The sequence below is a fragment of the Arachis ipaensis genome, chromosome B4 (genome assembly GCF_059453495.1).
Source record: "Arachis ipaensis isolate K30076 ecotype BB chromosome B4, ASM5945349v1, whole genome shotgun sequence".
In the NCBI taxonomy this organism is placed as follows: domain Eukaryota; kingdom Viridiplantae; phylum Streptophyta; class Magnoliopsida; order Fabales; family Fabaceae; genus Arachis; species Arachis ipaensis.
Window position 1 is genome coordinate 9,128,840 of NC_142439.1, and position 26,051 is coordinate 9,154,890.

Consider the following 26,051-nt stretch of genomic DNA (forward strand, 5'->3'; position numbering starts at 1 on the left):
ATGCAAGACACCAAACTTAGAATTCTTTAATGCTTAGACACTAAGAATTCAAGAATGCATATGATAAACATGAAAAGACACAAAACAAAAAATCATCAAGATCAAACAAGAAGACTTACCAAGACCAACTTGAAGATCATGAAGAATACTATGAATGCATGAAATTTTCGAAAAATGCAAGATGCACATGCAATTGACACCAAACTTATGACATGATTCATGACTTAAACAAGAAACACAAAAATGTTTTTTTTTATTTTTATGATTTTCTAATTTTTTTTGGATTTTTTTTTCGAAAATTATTTGAAAAAGAAAAATAAGGATTCCAAAATTTTTAATATGAATTCCAGGAATCTTGCATTCTTAGTCTAAAGCTTCAGTCCAGGAATTAGACATGGCTCACTAGCCAGCCAAGCTTTCAATGAAAGCTCCAGTCCAAAATACTAGACATGGCCAACGGCCAGCCAAGCTTCAGCAGGTGATTGAGGATCAGCAGCAGGTTGATTAGCAACAACTAGCTTGCTCTTGATAACAAATTGCAAGCCTCAGTCCAAATAAATTTAGACATGGCTTTACAGCCAGCCAGGCTTCACATGCTTCATGAAACACTAGAATTCATTCTTAAAAATTTTGAATAAATTTTTGAAAACATTTTTAATTAATTTTTTTTTTCGAAAACAGATGAGAGATTTTTGAAAATATTTTTGAAAAATTTTTGAAAATAAAATAAAAAGAAAATTACCTAATCTGAGCAACAAGATGAACCGTCAGTTGTCCAAACTCAAACAATCCCCGGCAACGGCGCCAAAAACTTGGTGTTGTTGCCGGGATTGGGATCTCAGACGATTCTTGGCGCCAAATAGGAACAATTAAGTCCCCGGCAACGGCGCCAAAAACTTGGTGCACGAAATTGTGATCTCCAGGCTCGAACAAATCCTGGTAATGGCTCCAAAGCTTGGTGCTCTGATCTTAATTCATAATTGTCACAACTTCGATACAACTAACCAGCAAGTGCACTGGGTCGTCCAAGTAATACCTTACGTGAGTAAGGGTCGAATCCCACGGAGATTGTTGGTATGAAGCAAGCTATGGTCACCTTGTAAATCTCAGTCAGGCAGATATAAAGTGATAATGGTGTTTTCGAATTTAATATAATAAAATAGGGATAGAGATACTTATGTAAATCATTGGTAGGAATTTCAGATAAGCGAATGGAGATGCTTTTCGTTCCTCTGAACCTCTGCTTTCCTGCTATCTTCATCCAATCAGTCTTACTCCTTTCCATGGCTGGCTTTATGTGATACATCACCACTGTCAATGGTTACTTTCGGTCATCTCTCGGGAAAATGATCCAATGCCCTATCACGGCACGGCTAATCGTCTGGAGGCATCACCCTTGCCAATGGCTTCATCTTATCCTCTCAGTGAATAATATGCTCACGCACCCTGTCACGGCACGGCTATTCATCTGTTGGTTCTCGATCATGCTGGAATAGGATTTACTATCCTTTTGCGTCTGTCACTAACGCCCTGCAATCGCGAGTTAGGAGCTCGTCACAGTCATTCAATCATTGAATCCTACTCGGAATACCACAGACAAGGTTTAGACTTTCCGGATTCTCTTGAATGCCGCCATCATTCTAGCTTACGCCACGAAGATTCTGGTTAGGAGATCTAAGAGATATTCATTCTAGCTTAATTCATGTAGAACAGAAGTGTTTGTCAGGCACGCGTTCATAAGGGAGAAGGATGATGAGCGTCACACATAATCATCACCTTCATCACGTTCTTGGGTGCGAATGGATATCTTAGAAGCGAAATAAGAAGAATTGAATAGAAAACAGTAGTACTTTGCATTAATCTTTGAGGAACAGCAGAGCTCCACACCTTAATCTATGGAGTGTAGAAACTCTACCGTTGAAAATACATAAGTGAAGGTCCAGGCATGGCCGAGATGGCCAGCCCCCTTGATCTAAGAACAATGCGTTCAAAGATGATCCTAAGATCCTAAGATGATCAAAAGATGCCTAATACAATAGTAAAAGGTCCTATTTATAATAAACTAGCTACTAGGGTTTACATGAGTAAGTAATTGATGCATAAATCCACTTCCGGGGCCCACTTGGTGTGTGTTTGGGCTGAGCCTGAGTGTTGCACGTGCAGAGGCTATTTGTGGAGTTGAACGCCAGTTTCTGTGCCAGTTTGGGCGTTCAACTCTGGTTTTGGATCCTTTTCTGGCGCTGGACGCCAGATTTGGGCAGAAGGCTGGCGTTGAACGCCAGTTTACGTCGTCAATTCTTGGCCAAAGTATAGACTATTATATATTTCTGGAAAGCCCTGAATGTCTACTTTCCAACGCAATTGGAAGCGCGCCATTTCGAGTTCTGTAGCTCCAGAAAATCCACTTTGAGTGCAGGGAGGTCAGAATCCAACAGCATCAGCAGTCCTTTTTCAACCTCTGAATCTGATTTCTGCTCAAGTCCCTCAATTTCAGCCAGAAAATACCTGAAATCACAGAAAAACACACAAACTCATAGTAAAGTCCAGAAATGTGAATTTAACATAAAAACTAATGAAAACATCCCTAAAAGTAACCAGATCCTACTAAAAACATACTAAAAACAATGTCAAAAAGCGTATAAATTATCCGCTCATCAGCAGGTCTTGAATCTCTAAGCATGCCTTGTTGAACCTTTCCATATAATCCCGTAGAGGTTCTCCGACCTCCTGCTTTATTCCAAGGAGGCTCGGTGCATGCTTTACTTTATCTTTCTGAATGGAGAACCTCATTAGAAACTTCCTTGAGAGGTCCTCGAAGCTAGTGACCGACCTTGGAGGGAGGCTATCGAACCACTTCATCGCTGCTTTCGATAAGGTGGTCGGGAAAGCTTTGCAGTGCGTCGCGTCAGAAGCATCAGCCAGATACATCCGACTTTTAAAGTTGCTTAAATGATGCTTCGGATCTGTGGTTCCGTCATAGAGGTCCATATCGGGGCTTTTAAAGTTTCTTGGAACTTTTGCCCTCATTATGTCCTCACTAAAAGGATCCTCCCCTCCTGGGGGCGACTCTTCTCGATCGTCACGGGAGTTCCGACCTTTGAGGGAGGATTCTAACTTTAAGAGTTTTTTCTCTAACTCTTTTCGTCGATCCATCTCCTCTCTTAGGTGCTTTTCTATCTCCCTTTGTCGCTCTCGTTCCTGCTCTAGCTGTTCCAAGCGACTTTGGTGGACGTGGACTAGCCCCATTAGTTCAGTTGCGTGGGGTGGTCGATCCTTTTCTGATTCACGCCCCTCCGAGGAATTTATCTTCGGATTTTTAAATCCGGAGGTTCCTTCCCTGTGTTGGTCGTTGGTTTCCTGGTGGAGGGTCAGGTCTGCGTCGTTGTTTCCGATATCCAGATTCTCTTGTTCGGAATCCGACGCCACATGACCATCTTCAGGGGATACATCCACCATTACTGGCTGATCTCTCGGGTCTCCGGCAACGGCGCCAATGTTACGATGGGTAACCGGAGATTATTGGGTTGGATTAATTTGACTGGCCCAATCGTCTGAATGAGGAAGTATCTACGCGGATTGATGATCCAAGGCCCCCGTCCGACTTTGGTATGAGAAAATGGGGGGGGGGTGGTACCTGCAAAGACACTTCGATGCCAAAGTCAGCAAAGGGAGCAAAACAGGTCTAGAGAGTATTGGGTCTCTGTTATACCTGAGGAGCGTCAGTGTATTTATAGTGGTGAACCCATAACCACCGTTGGAGTAGTTCCGCCATTTGAGGTGGATAACCGTCCATTTATCTTAGGGAAGTTGAGATATGGCTCCTGGAAGTGGGTAGAGAGATTTTAGGGGCAGTTACTCATTTGAATGAGTGCTTATCTGCCAGCTAATCCTTGTCCCCGACTTCTTTAGGGCAAGTCGTGGTAAGAATCGACTTCATAGAGAGAAGGTCGGTGTAGTGCGAGGCTCAATCCTTCGGATTGGGCCTTTCATCTGGACCTGGGCCTTATCATTGGGCCAGGGTATGAACAATACCCATGTCAAAAATTAATTAATAAATTAGTTATAATATATTTGGAGAAGTAAATACCAAATCAGTACTCGAAAGATTTTAGTGCTGACAAAATGGTACTTGATTTTTATTATTAATAAAATAGTCACAAAAAGATTTTAAGATTTGATAAGCGTATCCCAAACTTGCCGGAGCAAATCTCCAACACGCACAATGCTGACATGGCCCCTCCCCACTGCAACCCTCCCCCTTCCCCATTGCAGCCCCCCAACGCATACTCCCTCCTTCTCTCTCCCTCTCCATCACAGCTTCCTCTCCAATGCATACTCCATCTCCCTCCCTCAACACCATCACTTGTAGCAACAACAACCTCAACATCAATAGCAACAAACTTCTATCACTCGCAGCAACAGCAACAACCACCTCAACGGCAAGAGCACAATTAAAAACCACCACCACTACCATCAGAGTCACAACAAGGTTTGGAACAATCACATCCCCTCAACATCTCAGTTGCACCACGCTTCTGTACATATAACCGCCTCTGAAACAAGAAAATTAGAAACGAAGCAACGTTTTCAATTGGACTGCAAGGTCTGTAGATCCTAGCAACGAAGATTGGAAAACCATCGGCGAAAGCGGCAACATTGGCCTAAGGCTGAGCAGCAGCGATGTCTTGCGACGTATGCAACGGGGAGGAAAAGGAGGAAAAGTACGTCGGAAAGGACTAAGGTAGGCACCGGATTTTAGGTACTTGTGGAAGTTGGTGGTGTTGAGGGAGGAAGGGGGGAGTGCGTTAGGGAGGGGAGAGGGAGGGAGAGTGTGCAATGGGAGGGAGATGGAGGGGAAGTTTGCGTTGGAGAAGGAGGGATTAGAGTTTGGGGGGTGGTTTGCTAGGTCACTAAAATACGTTGGTCATGTTAGCATTGTGCTTGTCGGAGATTTGCTCCGGCGAACTCAGGGATACGCTTGTCACATTTTAAAATCTTTTAGGGACCATTTTGTTAATAACAAAAATCATATATCATTTTATCAGCGTCAAAATCTTTCGAATACCAATTTAGTATTTATCTCTATATTTATATATAAATATATGTAAAATTTAACCTCAATTAATATATATTTTATATTTTAATATATCATCCGAATAATTAATTTAATAATTAATTTTTAATATATACTTGATATGGTTAATAACAAAATTCTTTCACTCAAATCATTGTACCATACGAATTTACGACTAACGCTTATGAAATAATATAAATATACTAAATTGTATCGAACACTGGTATTTTCATATCAAACTTTTTTTTAAAATAAAAGAGTTGATAAAATAAAAAAATAAAATTGAACTAATTTAAATTAAGATAATGTAAGATATAATAAAATTTATAAATTTAATAATAATTATTTTTATTGATTTACTTTATCAATTTCTTCTATTTAAAAAACATTTGTTTACCCTGTATTCTCACACTTCGATGAGAATTAGTCTCGTGGTTGGTTTATTTCTTTCATAAGAAGATAAGTTTATATATAGTAAATCAATTTCATTTTCAATGTTATTTTTCTTTCATCTAGTTCAATTTGCAATAATTTTTCTTTCGTTCTTACGTTCAAACAATCAAGTAATTAACAGGGACACTTGAAAAAATATATAAGGTTCAGTGACGGGTCAAAAATATATAGAGAATTCTTTTTTGCATAGATATATTTTATACTTTGAAACTATACATACAAGCATACATACATATGTTGATTGAACACACTAAAACTATATTAACTTAAAATAATAAAATATTAATATAATTTATCTACTATTTTTATATCGTTACATATAATTTTTTTTACACGTATTCTTAAATACTTATTCAATTATTTATTATTTTCCTCTGTATTGTGAAGTCTATTAATTACAATATTTAAATATAAAGAAAGTATCTTAACCAAAATCATTGTTACAAATAAGATTATTTAAGCGTTAAAATAAAAAAAATAATACATAACTTTAAAATATATAATATTACTAGATAGATGAAATGCTTTATTATTTTAATCAATATTTTTTAAATAAAGTCACTCCTTTATATTTAGAAACTAAACTTAAATTTGGTAATTAACTAGTGTCACAAAGTTTGTCATCATAATTTATTGATTTTTCATTATTTATTTTGAGTTTAAATTCAAAATCAAATTTAACAAGATAAATATTATTATATGTTAATTTTAATAAATTAAACTTCGTTTAACCTAAAACTCAAAAGACCATTTATATGTTATGGTAGAAACAAATATAATATAACAATAATATATATAATTATTGATATTTTGTAAATATTTTATGGTAAAATTGCATAAAATATATTTCGAAAATATTCTTTATCCTTTAAATTTTCAGTTTTTAGTAGGTTTTTTTACTTAAATAATATTATTTAATTAATTTAAATATCCACTTTTACAAAAAGTTACTTATTTTTTATGAAAAATTACTTGTTTTTTAATTTTTCTTTCTTTTAAAGATTAAAGGATGGATAATTTTTAAAAAATATCTAGTCACACTTGGATTTTATTTCCCATAGCATTTTGTGGGAAATAGAGTACATTATACCTGAAGAACCGACCCGGATCTGATACTTTAGAACTAATTTAGTGTGATTTCATTGGGGTTAGAGTCGGGCAAGAGTCTCAAGATTAGACCCAATCATTATTTAATGTCGGGTCCAGGTCAATATGAACCGGCTTCACCTGGCCACGTGTATTGTAGGGGATTAAAAAAAGTATATATGTTTTAAATTAATTCCAAAATTATGTTATATTAATTATAAACTTTATTGTTTTATTTTTAATCACATTTGTTGAATTAGAAAATAGATCAAAGAAGCATGAAATTAGAATTTATGGACAAATTCAAGTTCAAGTATGGTTATCAACTTCTCTGTAACTAAGTATTTTCTTTTTATGAATGAATACATCATAATTTTTTTTACATAAAATTTATCAAGACCCGGACTTTACCCGGTCGAGATCCGATTTTTGACTTTACTCGGTCGAAACCCGGTTTTAGTGTAGCCTGAAAGTAGTGTGATTTTATTGGGTTTAGGACCAGATAAAAGTCTCAAAAATAGACCCGTTATTTAGGGTCGGGTCTGGGTCAAGCCAAACCCAGTTTTTACCCGCCCCATGTGCACCCCTATTCTTCAGTCTTCACAACGTATCCAAATATTATTATTTCTCTTCAGTAAGTCAAGCATTACAAAATGTACTATTTGCTAGTGGCTTGTTATACACGTCATCTTATATGCAATACAAAGACCAGGTCTGATGTACTCTTGGGTGCTTTGGTGAGTTGAGTTGTTCTATTCTCTTCTAAGACCCCAATTCACAATGCACTCTAAGTGTTTGATTAATGTCCTAAGAGAGAGGAGAAACAAATTAAGGTTGTTCTTGTCTCCACCAACTTTTAAGATAAGAGAAATATAAGAGACATGTCTTGAGGATGATTTTTAAGCCAATTTTTATATCAGTGGAGATTTATCTCAACATCTTTATTCTTTTTGTCTTATAACAGCTATCAAATGTTACTTCTTTTTTAATCTATTTTTTATTTGGCTCTTATTTATGTGTATAAAATAATGGTTATCTCCATGTTAGTCAAAGCTTATTCATGTTTGATTGTTTGTTAAATTAATTTAGTTTTAGATTTAGGCCTGTTGCCTTACCTATAGGCTATGTTGATGTTACTATGCAAATTTTCTAATAGGCAAGAGAAGATTTAAAAAAATTGGCAAGTCAACTGAGGCAAGTGGAGAATTTTGGAGGTTGTGGGGGGCAGATAGTTAGGTTGGTGGAGAAATGTTCAAAACCCCGAGAAAGTCACATTTCAAGGTATTGTCATGGATGATTTCGTGTACAAGGCAACATATCCTGTTCCTATGATACCCCCATATAATATAATCTTATTTATAAAGCTCAACTGCCGGGAAGTTTCAATATTTTGTTGAATTTGCTTAAGTTTACTACATTGATGTGATTATTTAGTTTTGACTTAATCCTATTGGCAATTCGTTTTATAAATTTTTGTTTCAAATGATGTAGGAATGCCCTGTTTTTCTTGCTAGTGGTAATTCTTAATGATATTACCATGTAAGAATTATTCAAATTGTTTTACCATGTAAGTTTTAACATCATGAGACAGAAACTGCATAAAAAGAAAACATATTTTAGTTTGTTGACTTTTTTAATTTGATGTTAGAGGAAGTTTATATTTTGCAACATAAGATAGTTAGACTTACAAGAGTAATGTGAGTTTTCTGTCCTCATTAGAGTTGATCATGGATGAAAGAATTCTAATGTTCCTACTACTCATTTTCAGTTCTTTGTTAGTTGTCACAGCAAGAACAGCGAATCGAGATTGTAAGTTTGGTCTGTTGTGTCAGTCAGATACTCTCTCCTCATCCAAATGGCATTTTCGATATACACGTTGTACAATTAAGAGTTTATAGTCTATAGATTTAGGTACTTGGTTTTTCAACTTTCTGTCTCATGTAAGTAGTTAAGAAGTTAGAACAAACCAATTCTGTGTATAAGTTAGAACAAACCAAGAAGTTAGTGATTGAAATTTGCCTTTTAATTATTTATTTATTTATTTTTGTTTCTGATGCAGACCAAACTCTGCTGGCTCTAAAGAATGAGTGGCAGAACACACCACCGGATTGGGAACGCTCGAATGATCCTTGTGGCGATGGTTGGATTGGCATTGGGTGCATCAACGGAGCCGTTACCTCCATGTACTTTCTCTTCTTTTAAGTTCTTAGTGTGAATCACTAACTTCTCCAGAGTTTCCTTTTGTGAGGTTAACATGATTGTTGGCATTTCCAGAACACTGTCAAGCATGCATTTGACCGGCCAGCTTTCATCAGAAATAGGAGGACTATCTGAATTGCGGATTCTGTACGTGTTCTACTTTAGTCTTGTATTGTAATTCTAAATATTGAATTTATCTGAAACAATGGTCACCTTCCACCCTATTGCTTGAAGATTTAATCTTCTTTTATTGATAAATTCCCTGATTTGAGTATTTGAATTCATTTTTCTTTGTATTTTGTTCTTGAATCCCCCCCCCCCCCCCTTTTTTCTTTTGCAGGGATCTGTCTTACAATAAGAATTTAACAGGACCGCTTCCGGAAGCAATTGGAAACTTGAGAAAGCTGACAAACTTGTAAGATAATTTCAAAAGTTAAGAATATATCCAAATCCAATTATGCTTGATCAAACAACTCTAACAACGCACTTTCTTAATTTGTCTTCTAGAATTCTTTCTGGCTGTGGTTTCAGTGGTACTATACCGTATACAATTGGAAATATGCAACGGCTTGCATTCTTGTAAGAGTTGTTTGCTTGATTTTTTGTAACATATATCAGAAATAGGCCTCTTTATTTGTCTTGTTCCTACCAACAATAGTTTGTTTGATGATCAAATGGGTTAATTTTAATCACAGGTCTTTAAATTCAAATAACTTCAACGGGCAAATTCCATCCGCTATTGGTAATCTCACAAATCTATATTGGCTGGACTTGGCTGAAAACCAGCTTGAAGGGCCTATCCCAATATCAAATGAAACTTCTCTTGGTCTGGATATGCTACACCATACAAAGCACTTGTATGTGAAATCCATTTTGCTCTATTTTGGATGATGTATAATTCAATCCTTCTAATACATTTCCATTATCTACAGTCATTTTGGGGTTAACAAACTTTCAGGCAATATTCCTCCTCAGCTTTTTAGTTCAGACATGTCTCTGATACATGTGTAAGATCCATACCAACAAGCTAATAAACTAAGATTATTACGAAAATCAAAATTTTGAATTTTTAGTAATTTCTTTTTATCAGGCTTTTTGAAAGTAACAAACTTACTGGCAATATTCCATCTACACTTGGACTAGTCCAGAATCTTGAGGTGGTGTGAGTATCCATATCTTCCTAATGTAAATTAGTAAATAGAGTGCATGTTTCTTTTTTGTCTTCAAATTTTTCTTTTTGTGACTGCAGGCGCCTTGATCGTAATTATCTAAGTGGACCTGTGCCTCCAAACGTTAGCAACCTTACAAATGTTAGGGATTTGTAAGTAGAGAAAACTTGAACCCACTTTAATTATTAATATTATTATTAATTTCCTGATTTCATTTTTATTGCTTTCTGTTTTCCTACAGAAGGATTTTCTATTTTTATTTTCTTGTTTCCTATTTTTCATATTTTCTTCACAAAAATCTTGAATAGAAAACATGGAAAACAAATAGTCTTTATATTCTGACCAAACTCCTTTAAAGTGAGGATTGAGGAAGTTGGTAAAGTGAGAAAGTGAGTGTCTAATCACCATTATATCATGGTAGTGAGGCTTACACATGATAGAAATTATAAATTCAATAGTGATTAACCCCTTACTTCGTCACTTTACAATTCTCCTCACGATCTTTTTCCTTTATATTCCAAACAAATTCTCATTATTGGTATAATATTGGTATCTACTGTGATGAATTTGTAACTGTCCTGATAGAAGTTTTGATCTTTATGTTTGTAGGCTGCTCTCCAACAATCGCCTATCTGGTCCTCTTCCCAACCTTACTGGAATGAACATCCTCAACTTCCTGTAATTTCTAAATCATTTGGCTAACTTCACTTTTTATATATGTGCATGCTTTGTTTTTCAAAATGAATATTAATTTTATAGAAATTACTACAAGTCTACAACATAGTTATTGACATCATTTGGCAGGGATGTGAGCAATAATAGTTTTGATCCATCAGAGTTTCCACTATGGTTAACAAATCTACCATCTTTGACAACAGTGTATGTCTTTCTTTCTCCACTCTCTCTGCTATCAGCTTTAATCTTCTCTCTTAGGTTTCAACCTTTTATTGCTTATATTATCATTTTGTACGGCAGAAACATGGAGAATATAAACCTTCAAGGGAATATTCCTGTTTCATTTTTCAGTTTGAACCAGTTACAGACAGTGTGAGTAGCAGCCTGTTAATTATTGACTGTTGATAGTTCCATTTTATGATGAAAATTTAGATATAGCTGTGAGTAACTGCTTCTTTATTTCTTTGTGACATGATCTTCAATAGGAATTTGAAAGACAACCAGCTAAATGGAACATTAGATATTGGTACTACCATCAGCAACCAACTGGAAATCATTGATTTGCAGACCAATTTTATTGATAAGTTTAATCCAGAAATTAATGTATCCAATGTGGAAATAATGTAAGCCATAACTATTGTATTACAGTAGGTACTAGGTAGGTTTTTTTCCTTTTTTCTTTGCTTTCCTTGTCATATGGTTTATTAATGAAAACATATATCTTCAGACTCGTCAATAATCCGGTTTGTGGAGGAGGATCTTCACAGGATTATTGTTCCATTCCACAACAAAACAACATGTATACAACACCACAGAACAATTGTGTGCCTGTCACCTGCAGCACAGATCAGAAAGAAAGCCCTAACTGCAAATGTGCATATCCATATACTGGAACTTTAACTTTCAGGGCACCAACCTTCTCTGACTTGCAAAACAAGTCAGTCTTTGCATCTTTGGAGTCGTCTATGATGCGGTCTTTTCATCGATATAATCTACCTGTGGACACAGTTTCTGTGAGCAATCCAAGAAAGGAAGCATTATACCTTGATTTGAGTCTAGAAGTGTTTCCATCCGGCATAGATCGTTTCAACCGAACGGGAATTATCAATATAGGCTTTGTGCTTAGCAACCAGACATATAAGCCTCCTCCCACTTTTGGACCATTTTATTTTATTGCTGATGATTATGAAAACTATATGAATGACTCAGGTAACACTAAATGAATCAGATGATCCATATAGTAATGGAATTAACTATAACAGTGCTCCATTTTTAAACTTGATTTTTTTTCTCTCGTGATTTAGTATTCATCAACTCTGAAGGATCCAATAAATCTTCAAAAACTGGCATAATAGCTGGAGTTGCTGGTGGTATTGTCCTGGTGATATTATTAATCATTGCAAGTGTTTATGCCTTGCACCAAAAGAATAAGGCGAAAAGAGCAACAGAGAAAAACAATCCTTTTGGTAAGAGAACTTAAATGTCTGCTCTGCTTCTTTCATTGCCAATTCATGGAGCTAAGATTTTTTTGTGATTGATTTCACAAAATGCAGCAAAATGGGATGCAGATGAGAGCAATAGTAGTATCCCACAGCTGAAAGGAGCAAGGCGCTTCACTTTTGAAGAAATTCAGAGCTACACCAAAAACTTCTCACAAGCCAATAGTATTGGATCTGGAGGATACGGGAAGGTGTAGAATCCATCTACTTTATTTCATTTCTCTGTGTAATCCTCAAAAAATGAAAAATGATATTTTTTAAAGAAAGAACTATAAGATAACAGATTCAATCATAGTGTAACGAAGCCACCTTATATTCATGCATTTTCTACATTGATTTTCCATTGATACCACCACCTATCTCATAACTGTGGTGCTCTCTACATTGTCAGAACTTTTGTCAGATCAATGATACTGTTAATTGATATTGGCAGGTTTACCGAGGAACTCTTCCAAACGGGCACCTTATTGCTGTTAAAAGAGCTCAGAAAGAATCAATGCAGGGAGGGCTGGAGTTCAAGACTGAGATTGAACTTCTATCAAGGGTCCACCATAAGAATCTTGTTAGCCTTATAGGTTTCTGCTTTGAGCAAGGAGAGCAAATGCTCATTTATGAATATGTTCCCAATGGCACTTTGAAGGATACGCTTTCAGGTATAAACAAGTGCACTAACCATTTCACATTGCTAATTTGAGTAGCAAATAATGATATACTTGAACAGAATAAACTCACATGCCACTCAAAGATTCTAGGAGAACATGTGTAGACTATTCAGAAAATCTTTATGGTAAGAATTAGGTGTTATGTAAGTATATGGGGGATTTGTGAGGATAAAACTTGTAGAATTCACTATTATCCTGAGTATCTTCTCTTAAATATTGCCAAAAATACCAATACATGATTGGTTGGTGTAGTAGATTTTCCTTCCTCTTTACTACTTGTCTGAGAAGGGGAGCCTTGGAGTAATGGTTGAGTTGTCTCCCTGTGACCTCAAGGTCATGGGTTCAAGTTGTGGAATCATTCACTGTCAGTAGGGCTGGAAGTGAGCCGAGCTGAGCCGAGCTAGACCAAGCTCAAGCTCGGCTCACAAAAATTGAGCTTGGCTCACGGCTCGGCTCATTAACAATCAAGCCTATTTTTTAAGCTCAAGCTCGACTCACCGAAAGCTCACAAGCTGCCTCAAATAATAGAAACATAAATACATAATCTATAATTCTATATCAATAAATTATAACTTATATATTTTAAAAAATATTTTAAAAAAATCAATTTTATATATTGTTATCTATCAATAAATTATAAATTTTTTATTTATGTCCTACATCAAAATTATATGTAAAAAATAAATATAAAATTTTAAATAATTAAGATCATATATATATATATAATTCAGCTCATGAGCTAATGAGCTGAGCTTATCCAAGCTCAAGCTCGGCTCATTTAATTTATGAGCTCAATTCCAAGCTCAAACTTGGCTCACTAGCTCACGAGCTTAGCTTATCGAGCTATTAACGAGTCGAGCTCGAGCTAGCTCATGAGCTGACTTGACTCACTTCCAGCCCTATGATCACTGATATAATTATCAGGTTAGGCTGCCTACATTACTCCTTTTGGGTGCATCCCTTTTCCCGGATCCTGCATCAACACGGGATGCTTGTACACCGGGCTGCACTTTACTACTTGTCTTAGGCTTGTAGTCCACAGTACAGAAAAAGATAGGGTAGGAAGATTCACGGCCGCTAAATAGCTACAGAAATTGCTTAATTTGATCAAGGATTGGCTATTGAGTGAGGTGTAATAGTTTATTAACTTTGCATGTAATATAAATATAACACGCGCTTATGGTCTCTGCAGGTAAAACAGGAATAAGATTGGACTGGATTAGAAGGCTGAAAATAACACTTGGTGCTGCCAGGGGGATGGATTATCTCCATGAACATGCCAATCCTCCCATCATACATAGGGACATCAAATCCACAAACATATTATTGGATGAACGTTTGAATGCTAAAGTTTCTGATTTTGGACTCTCCAAACCATTGGGAGATGGTGAAAAAGGTTACGTTACCACTCAAGTCAAAGGAACAATGGTTTGTATCTTGTGCTTTTCTACCTTTTGCCAATTGAACAAGAGTTCAATTTTGATATACTGATAGTATAAAATGTTTTACACAATTGTCCAGTCACATCCATTCTTTTGAATGACTATTCACGCAATCAATATAAAATTATTTTTGCTAACGTGACATTATGTAATTGAACACACCTGTAAAACTGTTTTACACTAATAGTGTATCAAAATTAAATTAATTAAACAAAGACATGTATACAAAACACTATTTCAAGACTCAATTGTCTTCTGTAGCATCTAATATCCAATATTAAATGATTACATTACAATGAACTTTTGCTCCTAATGTAGGGCTACTTGGACCCGGAGTACTATATGACTCAGCAATTGACAGAAAAGAGTGATGTGTATAGCTTCGGAGTACTAATGTTAGAGCTGATAACAGCAAGAAGGCCGATAGAACGAGGAAGATACATTGTGAAAGTGGTTAAGAATGCCCTAGACAAGGACAAAGAGTTCTATGGCCTTAAGGAAGTCCTTGATCCATCCATTGATTTGGGAACAACACCACAGGGTTTTGACAAGTTTGTTGATCTTGCAATGCAATGTGTTGATGAGTCAAGTTCTAGCAGACCCTCAATGAACTTTGTGGTGAAAGAGATTGAGAACATGTTGCAGTTGGCTGGTTCCAACCCCAATGCAGAGTCTGCAACCACTTCATCTAGTCATGAAGTAAGCAAAGGGAGTTCTCAACATCCTTACAATAATGAGTTCTTTGATTCAAGTGTTGTGATTCCACGTCCTTAACTGTTGATGAGGCTGTGTATATAAATGCATGTAGGACTTCTCTTTCAGTAGTTGTTTGAAGCTTGAAAGTAACTTGTTGAAAAAGTTATTTAGATTTGTCTATCTTACTTTTATTTGAAAGAACGAATTAGTGGAAAATTTGTAACAAAAGTTTTATATTTTTTGTTCATAAAAATTAAACTTATTAGATTCTTGGAGATTATAAGTTGTTTTCAAACATATATGGATAGTTGCTATATAGAATTCTGAATTATCTTTAAAGAAAATGTTAACAATACAAATACAACCTCTTTTAGTCAACTGCTACCTACAATAGGAATTCCAATGAATTCACAAACTCAGAAAAAACTAAAGCCAAAATCAGAAAATGAATAACAATATCTAATAATTAGATTAGTAGCCAAACAACAACAAAAAATAAGTAAAAAAGATTCAAACATGAAACACATACATTGAAAAGGAAGAGGACAAGGGCTCTCACAAATGTCAAATAAGACCAAGAAAAGCAATCAGAAAGAAAAAGGAGTAATATGGGCTAAAAAGCTAAACAGGAAAAAATATAGTTGTTAAAACCAGTTCGAACTGATTGGTTAGACTGAAAAATCGATAAATTGGTTCTGTCTAAACTGCTTTTCATTATATTTGTCATTTTTTTAATATATAACATATACAAATTAAATTATATTTTTAAAACTTATATTTATAAGAGGAATGTTAGGGACCAGCAACTTTTGTGATTTGTAGCCATCAAATAGCCATCAATGATGATTTTAATGGTGTGAGATTGGTGTGAAATTTCATCCAATGAAAATTTAACAAAGATGCTGATCCCCTAGACTTTTCCTATTTATAATTATAATTTAAACCGTTCAAATTCGTCACCTATCCGTTAAACCAATAAACTAGTAAACTAGTAATCTGACTGGTTGGATCACCAATTCTATTTTAACAACTATGGAAAAAAGAGACTTACTTTTTTTTTATTTTGGACTAAAACAGTTTCTTTTTGAAGAAAAATTATGATCGGACTCGGAAAAAACAAAGTATGTTCACAATGATTTACAATACTATTAAGTCCTTGTTTATAGTTGTAACTCTTGACTAACTATTAATAACTCCCTAATAAGAAACCTAGTACTAATGGGCTAATTGGATTTGGGAGTGTGTTAGTTATTCTTGTCGAAGGAATGAAAACACAAACCGTTCTAAAAATGTTGTCATGACGTGTTTAAAAACTTTTTTTAATATAGCTATCTTTGATAACTTTTGCTCCATAAAATTATTAAAAATTGTTCAGTAGCTCGTGTACCGGACGGGTTGGGATGATACTTCGGTTGGTGAGATGAGGTATCGCCTGATTTTGGGTTGCTGGGTTGGAGGAGGAGTTGCCGATGTCCCGGGTTTTTCGTGTGGAGAGGGGGGTGTCACTTGCAAAGACACTCCGACGCTCTAGTCAGTTAAGTGTGCAGGCAAAAAGGGGATAAGATGATGTGTGTGACGTACCTTGGGGGAGGGGTAGGACTCTCCCCTTATATACCTTGTCAGACAAGTGGGCTCCATAGGAGAAGGTCTCCTTCTAGGAAGTTTCCTTCTCCCCAGCTGTTGTGCAGCTGGCAAGGAGGGCACGTGGCCGGGTCGCCAGACAGATGGATGCGATGACCCGCCCTAACGGATCGGTAGATCTCCGGGTCGGGCCGGCCTCTATGCCTAGCTGGGCTGGGCCGTAACAGTGCCCCCAACGCGCCAGTTGGGATCGTGAGTGTCGTAGGTGGCGCGTTTTGTTCCTCTTCGCATGAGGTGTCGGTTGGTTAAGTGATCGTGACAGGGGCGCGTTTTCTGGGCGCGTGGGCTTGTTCGTGGTAGGGGTGCGCCGCTTCTCGCCTCGTTTCTCGCACTGAGCATTAAATGCTCATAATGGGAAATTCAAACCCCGCGCAATGACTATTTTACCCCTGTCTTTCGCGCTTCTTCACGCATTAGTTATCCCCTCAGTTTCCTTCCTTCATCATTTGGTATTTGGTTTTCATCTTGTTACCTTCGCATCCCCTGATCACTCTCCTTGTTAGTTCCAATTTGCCTCTGCAGTCTCCCTTCCTTCCTGCAGCCTCACTAATCCTTTCGACTCCTTCGTTCCAACACAACTATCCAGGTATGCTTCATTTCCCCTTCTTCAACTTGTTTAGTTTTGCTTTGTAATTGTGATGTTTTTGTGCGTGTGTGTTGTTCTTCTGGGCTGGATTGCGTAGTAGACACTGCCAGCGTTAGGTAGATACATTAGCGGGGTTACCATTCCAGGGCATCAGTTCTTTAGGCTTTTACTTAGAATCTGCTTCAGCCATGCTTGATTTCATTTGTTGAATAGGCTAAAAGTAGTTTCTGGACCTTTTTCGAGATCCCGACCTCGTAGACTAACCGAGTGGTGCCCCAACTATAGGTATGCCTCGTATCATCTCACGAGCTTCCTCCTCAAGCGCGGGTTACGACCGATATGCTTGGGTGACCTCCGACGTGAAGGACTCCCCAAACCAGATGGGTGAGGAGGAGCTTACAGAGTTCCGTCAAGCCGAGTACTTGTGCGGCGGGACTGACGAGGAGGCCAACAACGATGTTTTCGTTCCCGCCCCCAACGAACGGTTATACGAAATCAACCTCCACTCCCCCGAGTTGCCGACTGGATTTGGTTCTACAAGGAAATGTTCACCCAATTGGAGGTTCGCATTCCTTTCTCTTCCTTTCAAATGGCGTTCCTTAACCGGATCTCCATGGCACCGTCGCAGTTGCATCCGAACAGTTGGGCTTCCATCCACCGTTTCGAGATGGTGTGTGAATACTTAGAGCTGCCGGTGTCTGTCGATGTTTTTCTTTTTCTCTTCAACCTTACGAATCCTTCCAAAGAGGGGAAAGCAAGGAAAGGATTCATGTCCTTCCGATCTGCCCAAGGTCGGAGAATTTTTGGCTTGTTCGAGGACTCTTACCATGGGTTCAAGGACAAGTACTTCAAGGTGCGCCCAGTCAAAGGTCGCCACCCCTTCTGGTTGTCGTTAGAAGGGCAACGCCTCATCCCGACGTATTGGAGTTTTGGGGCGGGGTCCAACACCTTTATTAAGGTGACCTATAAAGGAATGTCCTCGTGGACAAAAAGATTGCCGACGTGTTATTGGCCGTCTTTGGGAGAAACCACATGAGCCCCCACCTTCTTATGGGTGACCGGGAGGTCGCTAGAAATTATATTTGTGAGTAGCTTTAACTTGTATTTCTTGCGTTACTGTTGCTTCGATTTGTTATGCTGATTTCACGACTAACCTGTTTTATTTTTTGTTGTAGTGGGAATGTCTGCCGAGATGACAGGTCTTGAGAATTTGTACAACACCTTCCTGGCTGATGAAAGCAATGAAGAGACGGTCGACGGGAAGCCAGAGGCCCCTCCTGAAAATAAGAACCAAGCGGTGTCTCCGCCCCATGATGCTAAGATGTCGGACCGCAATGCTGAAGGGGCGCGCGTTTCTCCTATTCGTGAGGAGGTGGTCGATACTGGGGGTTCGACCTCCGATCCACAAGTCGAGGAGGATGACTTGAAGGTTATCCACAACCCCAAGAGGCAGAGGTCGTTCTCCAGCCCTGAAGGAGCCCTCACCGTGATGGAGAGGAACTTTGATGCCGGAAACTTCATAGACTTCCAGCTGCTTCCCGGCACGGAGGAACATTTCCATGGCACCGACCTTGCGGGGCAGGCGAGGTGGATGTACCGTACCCTCCTCTGCAGCGCCGCCATAGCTCGGAAGGCCGAGTTTGAGCTGTCGGGAATGCAGTCGATGCATAGGAAGCTCGAGTCTGCTGTTAAGGCCAACAATCAATTCAAGACTCATGTTGAAACGCTTCGGGAGCAGCTATTCAAAGCGAAGGAGAAGCTTAAGGCTGCCGAGGAGAAGGCCACATCCGCTGAGGAAAATTTGAAGGTCTCTGATGCCACCGTTTCCCGGCTAACTGAGCGGGAGATGACTTTGGAGAGCCAGCACAATGCTGGGCAAGGCCGGGTGGTTGCTTTAGAGAAGGAACGCGATGTGACCGTCTCGTCGACTAAGACCGCTCAAGACGAAGCTTAAGAGTTTAAGAAGAAGCACAAAGAGACCGTGAAAGCAGGGGAAGAGCGCGATCCTGATGAATGAAGAGGCCCTTAAGGCTCAAGTGAAAATTGTGGCTCCTGACTTCGACACATCGGCAATCGGAGTTTTCAAAACAATCAAAGATGGCAAGATTGTCGATATGCCGAAGAAATGATCTCTTGTACCTTTGCATATGTCTTGTAGTTTTGTTGTAGAACTTGTCGTACAGTTTGATGAACTTTGTAGAACGTATTTAAACTACTTTGATGGCCACTTGGTCGGCTTATAATTACTGTCTTTTTCCCGCTTACTTGGCAGCGCATTCTCGTTTTATTTTGTTACCGTTTTGTTGGTACTGGCTTGTCGCTTGCGTTGGTAATTTTTACGAAGCCAAGTCGTGGCTTTACTATTGCTATAGCCGTTTGTTATCGTGTTGGTTTGGTTGGTTCCCGGGGTGATCAGTCCCGGGGTACCGTGTCCATGAAAATTTCGTTGTCGCGGGACGCATAAGAGGGAAAAAGTAGATTTAACAAGTGAACATTAATCGACAGTTGAACAAGTCTATTGCAATGATAAGTTCTTAACAAAAGTAAATTATTTGATGCCAAAGGGAAACCCGGGTCTTGCTGACCTCGTCAAATTGCCTGCTCGGCGTGTTTGAGCTAAGAATAAAATCTTCTTAAGTTACCTGCATTCCAGGTTCTCGGGACTTCCTTGCCATCGAGCCTCTCCAATTTATAGGCGCCCTTGCCAATCACTTCTTTGACCCTGTAGGGGCCTTCCCAATTTGTCGCCAGCTTGCCTTCTCCTTGAGTCGGCAGCCCGGTGTCGTTGCGCCGTAGGACTAGGTCGTTTTGTTCAAATTCTCTCCTGAGTACTTTGGCGTTGTAGCGCAGGGCCATTCTTTGCTTTAGTGCTACTTCTGACAAATGGAAAATCTCCCTAGCCTCATCTACTAAGTCCTTCTCTACGGCTTCATCCACTCCCTGCAGAAGTAATCGTGGGCTCGGCTCGCCGACCTCCACGGGTATCATAGCATCCACCCCGTATGTCAGGCGGAAAAGGGTTTTTCCTGTGGACGATTGCTCGGTCGTTCAGTAAGACCAGAGAACTGAGGCGAGTTCGTCAGCCCATGCGCCCTTTTTATGTCAAGCCGCTTCTTGAGGCCTAGCAAGATGACCTTGTTTGCGGCCTCCACTTGGCCGTTCGTCTGGGGATGCTCTATGGATGAGAACTTTTGCTTTATGCCCAAACCGGCGAGGAACTCCACGAACTTCTTGTCGGTGAACTGCGTCCTGTTATCAGAGATAACGACTTCTGGGATGCCAAATCGGGTTATCACCTACCTCCACATAAACTTTTGACAATTGGATGAGGATATACTAGCCAGTGGCTCGGCCTCTATCCACTTGGTGTAGTAGTCGATAGCAACAATGAGATACTTGACTTGTCCCGGACCAACCGGGAAAGGTCCCAGGAGGTCGACTCCCCATTGTGAGAAAGGTCGGGAGGACGTCAACAGGCTTAGCTCAGAAGCCAGCGCCTTATGGAAATTGACGTTCTCCCGGCACTTGATGCATTTCCTTACGAATTCTTTAGAGTCCTCCATCATTGATGGCCAGTAATAACCAGCTCTGATGAGCTTTCTTGCTAGGGCTTTGCCCCCGATGTGATGACCACAGCACCTCTCATGGACCTCTCTAAGCACATAGTCCGTTTGGTCAGGGTGTAAGCACTTCAACAAGGGTTGACTGAGTCCCTTTTTAAACAATTGTCCTTGTATGGTCGAGTATTTGGCTGCTTCCCTTCTCAACGCTTTGGCCGCCTTCTCGTCGTCGTGGAGCTTGCCACTTTCCAAAAAGTCAGTGATCGGGTCCATCCAGGAGGGATTTACTTTTGTCAAGTGGAGGGTGACTGCTGGTTCCTTTATCAAACCCTGAATGAGAGACCGGTTGCCGGCCCCTGGTTTAGTGCTTGCTAGCTTGGACAGGAGGTCCGCCCGTGTGTTCCTTTCTCTCGGGACGTGTTGGATCGTGACTTCCTCAAATTGTTTGCTCAACTCTTTAACATTCTCCAGATATTTCTGTAACAAGGAGTCCCTGGCTTGGTAGGTCCCATTAACTTGAGAAGTGACAACCTACGAGTCACTGCATACTTCTAGCCTAGTGGCGCCGACTTCCCGTGCTAAGGTTAAACCGCCCAGAAGGGCCTCATACTCTGCTTGATTATTTGATACCGGGAACTCGAACTTGATCGACTGTTCATATATGACCCCAGCGGGGCTCTTCAGGATGATCCCGGCACCTCTGAACGTCTGGTTGGAGGCCCCGTCTACATGGAGCCTCCACCGTATGCTCGTTGCCTCGGCTGAGCCCCCTGTTACTTCTACCAAGAAGTCGGCCATGGCCTGTGCCTTAATCGCATGCCTGGGTTCATATTGCAAGTCGTATTGGGACAACTCGATGGCCCAAGTCATCATTCTTCCCGCCAGGTCGGGTTTCTGGAGTATCTGGCGGATTCCCTGATCTGTCCTCACGACTACCTGATGACCTTGGAAGTACTGTCGTAATCTACAAGAAGAGGTTAGGAGTACAAGTGCCAACTTCTCTAATTTGATGTATCTCAGCTCTGCTCCTTGCAGTGCTTTACTCACGAAGTATATTGGTTGTTGAACCTTCCCTTCCTCCCATACCAAAACCGCTGCCATCGCTTCATCCGTTATGGCTAGATACAGGTAGAGCGGCTCTCCGACCTTAGGCTTCCCGAGAATGGGTGGTGTTGCGAGGATCTCTTTGAAATGCTTGAATGCTTTCTCACATGCCGGGGTCCATTCAAATGCTATCCCCTTTTTCATAAGGTTGAAAAATGGTAGCGCTCTAGCAGCCGACGCTCCGAGGAACCGTGATAGCGCGGTCCTGTCAGTCTTTGGACGTCTTTGGTGCATCCCGGGCTCTTCATCTGGAGTATCGCTTCACATTTTTCTGGATTGGCCTCTTCCCCTCTTTGGGTTATCACGAACCCTAAGAACTTTCCTGCTTCCATGGCGAAGGTACATTTAAGTGGGTTGAGCCTCATGCCGTGTTGTTAGAGGGAGGCGAATACGTTTTCCAGATCCCCTACGAGGTCGTTAGGTCGGGTGGTTTTTACTAAGATATCATCGATGTATACTTCCACCGTTTTCCCTATGAGGTCGCTGAATATCTTATTCATCAACCTTTGGTAGGTGGCCCCTGCATTCTTCAGTCCGAACGACATTACCCTGTAGCAATAGGTTCCCCCGGGCGTTATGAACGCTGTCTTCTCCTCGTCTGGCCAGTGCATCGGTATCTGATTGTAGCCAGAATAAGCATCCATAAAGCTCAGATACCGATATTCCGCCGCCGCGTCGATGAGCGCATCAATGTTGGGTAGGGGGTAGCAATCCTTGGGGCATGCTTTGTTGAGATCGGAGTAATCCACACACATCCTCCATTTTCCATTGTGCTTTCTCACTAGAACTACATTCGACAGCCAGGTCAAGTAGTCGAGCTCCCGTATAAATCCCGCTTCGAGGAGGCTGGCTGTCTGCCTGGCCAACTCCTCTGCTCTTTCTTGTGACATCTTTCTTCTCCTCTGAGCCACCGATTTGGCCTCCGCCTTGACGGCCAAGTGGTGTGACATGAGTTGGGGGTCTATCCTTGGCATGTCGGCTGGCGTCCAAGCAAATAGGTCGCCGTTAGCCCTGATCATTTCCATTAGGGGTTCCTTCAGGTCGTGTGGGAGGTTTCTGTTCACGAAGGTGAACTTTTCCTCTGTGTCGCCGACTCTGAATTTCTCCAAGTTCCCTTTCGGCTCGGGTCTGGGTTTGTCTTCGACTCTAGCGTCTAGGTCGGCAAGGAATACTCCCGATGCTTCCTTGGACTTCTTCCTTAATGAGAGGCTGGCATTATCGCAAGCGACTGCCGTTTCCAAATCCCCTTTTATGGATCCCACAGACCTGTCATCAGCGATGAACTTCATTACCAACATCCTCGTACTGATCACTGCCCTGAGATCGTTGATGGTCTTTCTCCCTAGGATGATGTTGTAGGTCGTGGAGTCTCACAGAACCACGAACTCAGCCATTACCGATCTTCGCCCCTGTCCAAGTCCTACGGATATCGACAGGGAAATTATCCCATCTGGCTTGATGAAGTGGTCGCCTAAGCCTACAACACCGTGCTGGTGGGTCTTTAAGTCGGCATCCCGTAGACCCAGGGTATCGAACACATTACGGAGCATGATATTTGAGTCGGCCCCGGTGTCTACGAGGATCCGCTTGATGAGGCCGGTTCCCACTCTGGCCGTGATGACCATGGGAGGGCTTTCCGCGACCTCATCGAACCACTGGTCTTCCGGACCGAACGAGATAGGTGGAAACCTCTTGGAGCTTCGCGCGGAAGATGAGAAAACCGCTAGGACTTTGGCATCTTTCTTGTGTGCCGACTTCGACCTTGGGGCCGCGTCTCTTGCTGTTACCACGTTCACTATGGTAAGGCCGTGTTCGTTGTCGTCTGGCTCGTGATGTTGCTTCACCGCGCGGGTCTTGTGCTCTCCCTCACGGTCGTGATCTCGTCTTCTCGGCTCCCTGATGAGATGGGAGAATTCGGCCAGTTTTCCGTCCCAGATCGCCTGTTCTAGCGCGTCCTTGAGGTCGAAACAGTCATGTGCCTTATGTCCATAGCCCTTATCATAATCACAATAGAGGCTCTTGTTCCCTCCGGTTCGGTCCTTCAGAGGTCGAGGCTTCGACAAAATTCCCTTCTCAGCTATCTACTGATAAACTTCTATGATGGGGGCGGAGAGGGGGGTATAATTGGTGAACTTCCCGAATCAGAAAAATGGCCTGGACGTCTTGCTCGGACTGCCGTCTCTGGCGTGCTCTTTTTGTCTTTCTCCGCCACCGTGCTGCCTAGGTTAATTGTAGGAGGGCTGCCACTTGTTGGCAGCCACGACTTGACTGACTTCTTCATCGTTGATATATTCCCTGGCTACACTCTGGATCTCTTGCATCGTCCACACCGGCTTCGTGGTGAGATGCTTCCTGAAGTTCTCATTCAGAAGTCCATTCGTCAAGCACAGACTAGCTACCGAATCAGTTAACCCGTCGATCTCCAAGCACTCGTCGTTGAACCGGTCTAGATATTTTCTGGTTGGCTTGCTGGACCTCTGAGTCACCCCGAGAAAATTGAGCGGGTGCTTTGCCTTTGCGATTCTGGTAGTGAATTGGGCTAGGAAAGCGCGGGTAATGTCCGAGAACCTGGCCACCGAGCCCTGTGGGAGGTTGTTAAACCACCGTATTGCAGGTCCCGCCAGAGTGACCGGGAAAGCGCGACACCTTACCTCGTCTCCCACTCCCTCCAGGTTCATCCTGGCCTCGCCGTAAGGTGCTCCTGCGGGTCTTGGGTTCCGTCGTACCTCATGTCCGTCGGCTTGTCAAAGTGCTTTGGTAGCCGGACCTCGAGGATGGAACGATGAAACGGGGTTGCGCCCATTATCACGGGTCGCCGCGTTCTCCTTGGTCTTCCCTCGCCGTCTTCCCGGCGACCGTCTTCCCGGTCTCACCTGGTGGCGCGTCTCCCTTCCTGCCGGGTGTATATGATGGGGTCGCGGCGTCTTCTTGGGCGTCCTTCCTCCCGGGCGCTCTCGAGTTCAGATCGTGGGCTAGGCGTTCGCCGGGAGTGACTTCTCGGAGGGGAACGGGAGTAGCTCGATTCAGGAGTTTGTTGACGATGTTCCTGATCTGCCAGCTGGCGCTCTAGGTTCTGCATCCTGTGACGCAGCTCCTGCATTATTCTGGCGTTGTTGCTGCCTGTTCCCCCAAAGGGGCGTCTTTCCTGAGACCGTGAAGATGGCTCGGTTCGTCGTGGAGGGGACCTCGTCCGCTCCCGGGAGGAAGCCATGGAGGCCTCCCCTCTGTGCTCGGCCCTGTGGCCTGGTTCTCCAGGACCCAGTATAACGTCCATTCAGGCGTCCCCACAGACGGCGCCAATGTTCGGTAGCTCGTGTATCGGACGGGTTGGGATGATACTTTGGTTGGTGAGATGGGGTATCACCTGATTCCGGGTTGCTGGGTTGGAGGAAGAGTTGCCGACGTCCCGAGTTCTTCATGTGGAGAGTGGGGTGTCACCTGCAAAGACACTCCGACGCTCTAGTCAGTTAAGTGTGCAGGCAAAAAGGGGTTAAGATGATGTGTGTGACGTACCTTGAGAGAGGGGTAGGACCTTCCCTTATATACCTTGTCAGACAAGTGGGCCCCATAGGAGAAGGCCTCCTTCTAGGAAGTTTCCTTCTCCCCAGCTGTTGTGCTGCTAGCAAGGAGAGCACGTGGCTGGGTCGCCAGACAGATAGATGCGATGACCCGCTCTAACGGATCGGTAGATCTCCGGGTTGGGCCGGCCTCTATGTCTAGCTGGGTTGGACCGTAACAAAAATAAATCATGAATATTTATAATATCTATTTTTTTACCTCTATCATGACACTCATTTTAAAGGTATATTATATTTAAAAATAAAAATATAAAAAATTAACTTTTAATCGGTCAATATTAACTAATTTTAGAGTTTCAATTTAAATTTAGAATTTATATAATTAATAATTTATAATTTTTTTATAACTCAAATGACATAGTTTTCTTATACTCATCTAAGAGGTTGAGGGTTCGAATCTCCCTATCTTCAATAAAAAAAATTTTATAGTTTATGATCTAAAATTTAATATAAATAAAAAAATTAAAAGAAACTAACTGATATTAGCTGAAACAAATTGGTTCTTAGCATTTGTTTCCATCTATTCTACTTTTCATAGAATGAAGATCTTGATTATTTTCATTATTAATATTATTATTCTTTTTCATTTGAATAACTATCTATTGGTTCTATATATTCTACTTTCAA

General features: G+C 40.9%; 2 protein-coding genes across 6 annotated transcripts; one reads left to right on the forward strand and one right to left on the reverse strand.

Annotated features, from left to right (window-relative positions):
* Positions 1-7,319: 7,319 nt before the first annotated feature.
* Positions 7,320-15,235, forward strand: LOC107638780 (leucine-rich repeat receptor protein kinase HPCA1). 5 transcript variants are annotated; one of them, XM_088485571.1, is made up of 20 exons: positions 7,329-7,446; positions 7,770-7,894; positions 8,673-8,796; positions 8,888-8,959; positions 9,153-9,227; positions 9,320-9,391; positions 9,508-9,669; positions 9,745-9,819; positions 9,903-9,974; positions 10,062-10,133; positions 10,591-10,659; positions 10,786-10,860; positions 10,957-11,028; positions 11,142-11,279; positions 11,384-11,865; positions 11,961-12,122; positions 12,210-12,346; positions 12,589-12,808; positions 14,010-14,245; positions 14,578-15,235. In XM_088485571.1, the coding sequence occupies exons 4-20, from the start codon at positions 8,901-8,903 to the stop codon at positions 15,031-15,033; spliced, it is 2,634 nt and encodes an 877-aa protein (XP_088341697.1). In that variant the 5' UTR covers positions 7,329-7,446; positions 7,770-7,894; positions 8,673-8,796; positions 8,888-8,900; the 3' UTR covers positions 15,034-15,235. The 5 variants fall into 5 exon arrangements, with proteins under 5 accessions (XP_088341696.1, XP_088341697.1, XP_088341695.1 ...); XM_088485568.1 differs by lacking the exons at positions 7,329-7,446; positions 7,770-7,894 and adding exons at positions 8,140-8,180; positions 8,382-8,422; XM_088485570.1 differs by having other exon boundaries at positions 7,320-7,894.
* Positions 15,236-23,216: 7,981 nt separating this feature from the next.
* Positions 23,217-24,649, reverse strand: LOC107635976 (uncharacterized). Its single transcript, XM_016339523.1, has 3 exons — positions 24,573-24,649; positions 24,120-24,414; positions 23,217-23,900 (listed from the first exon to the last, which is right to left on the reverse strand). Exons 1-3 carry the CDS (start codon positions 24,647-24,649, stop codon positions 23,217-23,219), a joined length of 1,056 nt encoding a protein of 351 aa, XP_016195009.1.
* Positions 24,650-26,051: the final 1,402 nt, after the last annotated feature.

Coding starts and splice junctions, on each gene's coding strand:
- LOC107635976 (XM_016339523.1), bottom strand. CDS start 24,649: ATGGGCGCAACCCCGTTTCATCGTTCCATCCTCGAGGTCCGGCTACCA. Junction 24,415..24,572: donor GACAAGCCGACGGACATGAG/GTACGACGGAAC, acceptor CTCGGTGGCCAG/GTTCTCGGACATTACCCGCG. Junction 23,901..24,119: donor AATATATCAACGATGAAGAA/GTCAGTCAAGTC, acceptor ATTTTGTCGAAG/CCTCGACCTCTGAAGGACCG.
- LOC107638780 (XM_088485568.1), top strand. CDS start 8,140: ATGATATTACCATGTAAGAATTATTCAAATTGTTTTACCAT. Junction 8,181..8,381: donor TATTCAAATTGTTTTACCAT/GTAAGTTTTAAC, acceptor ACTCATTTTCAG/TTCTTTGTTAGTTGTCACAG. Junction 9,670..9,744: donor CTACACCATACAAAGCACTT/GTATGTGAAATC, acceptor CATTATCTACAG/TCATTTTGGGGTTAACAAAC.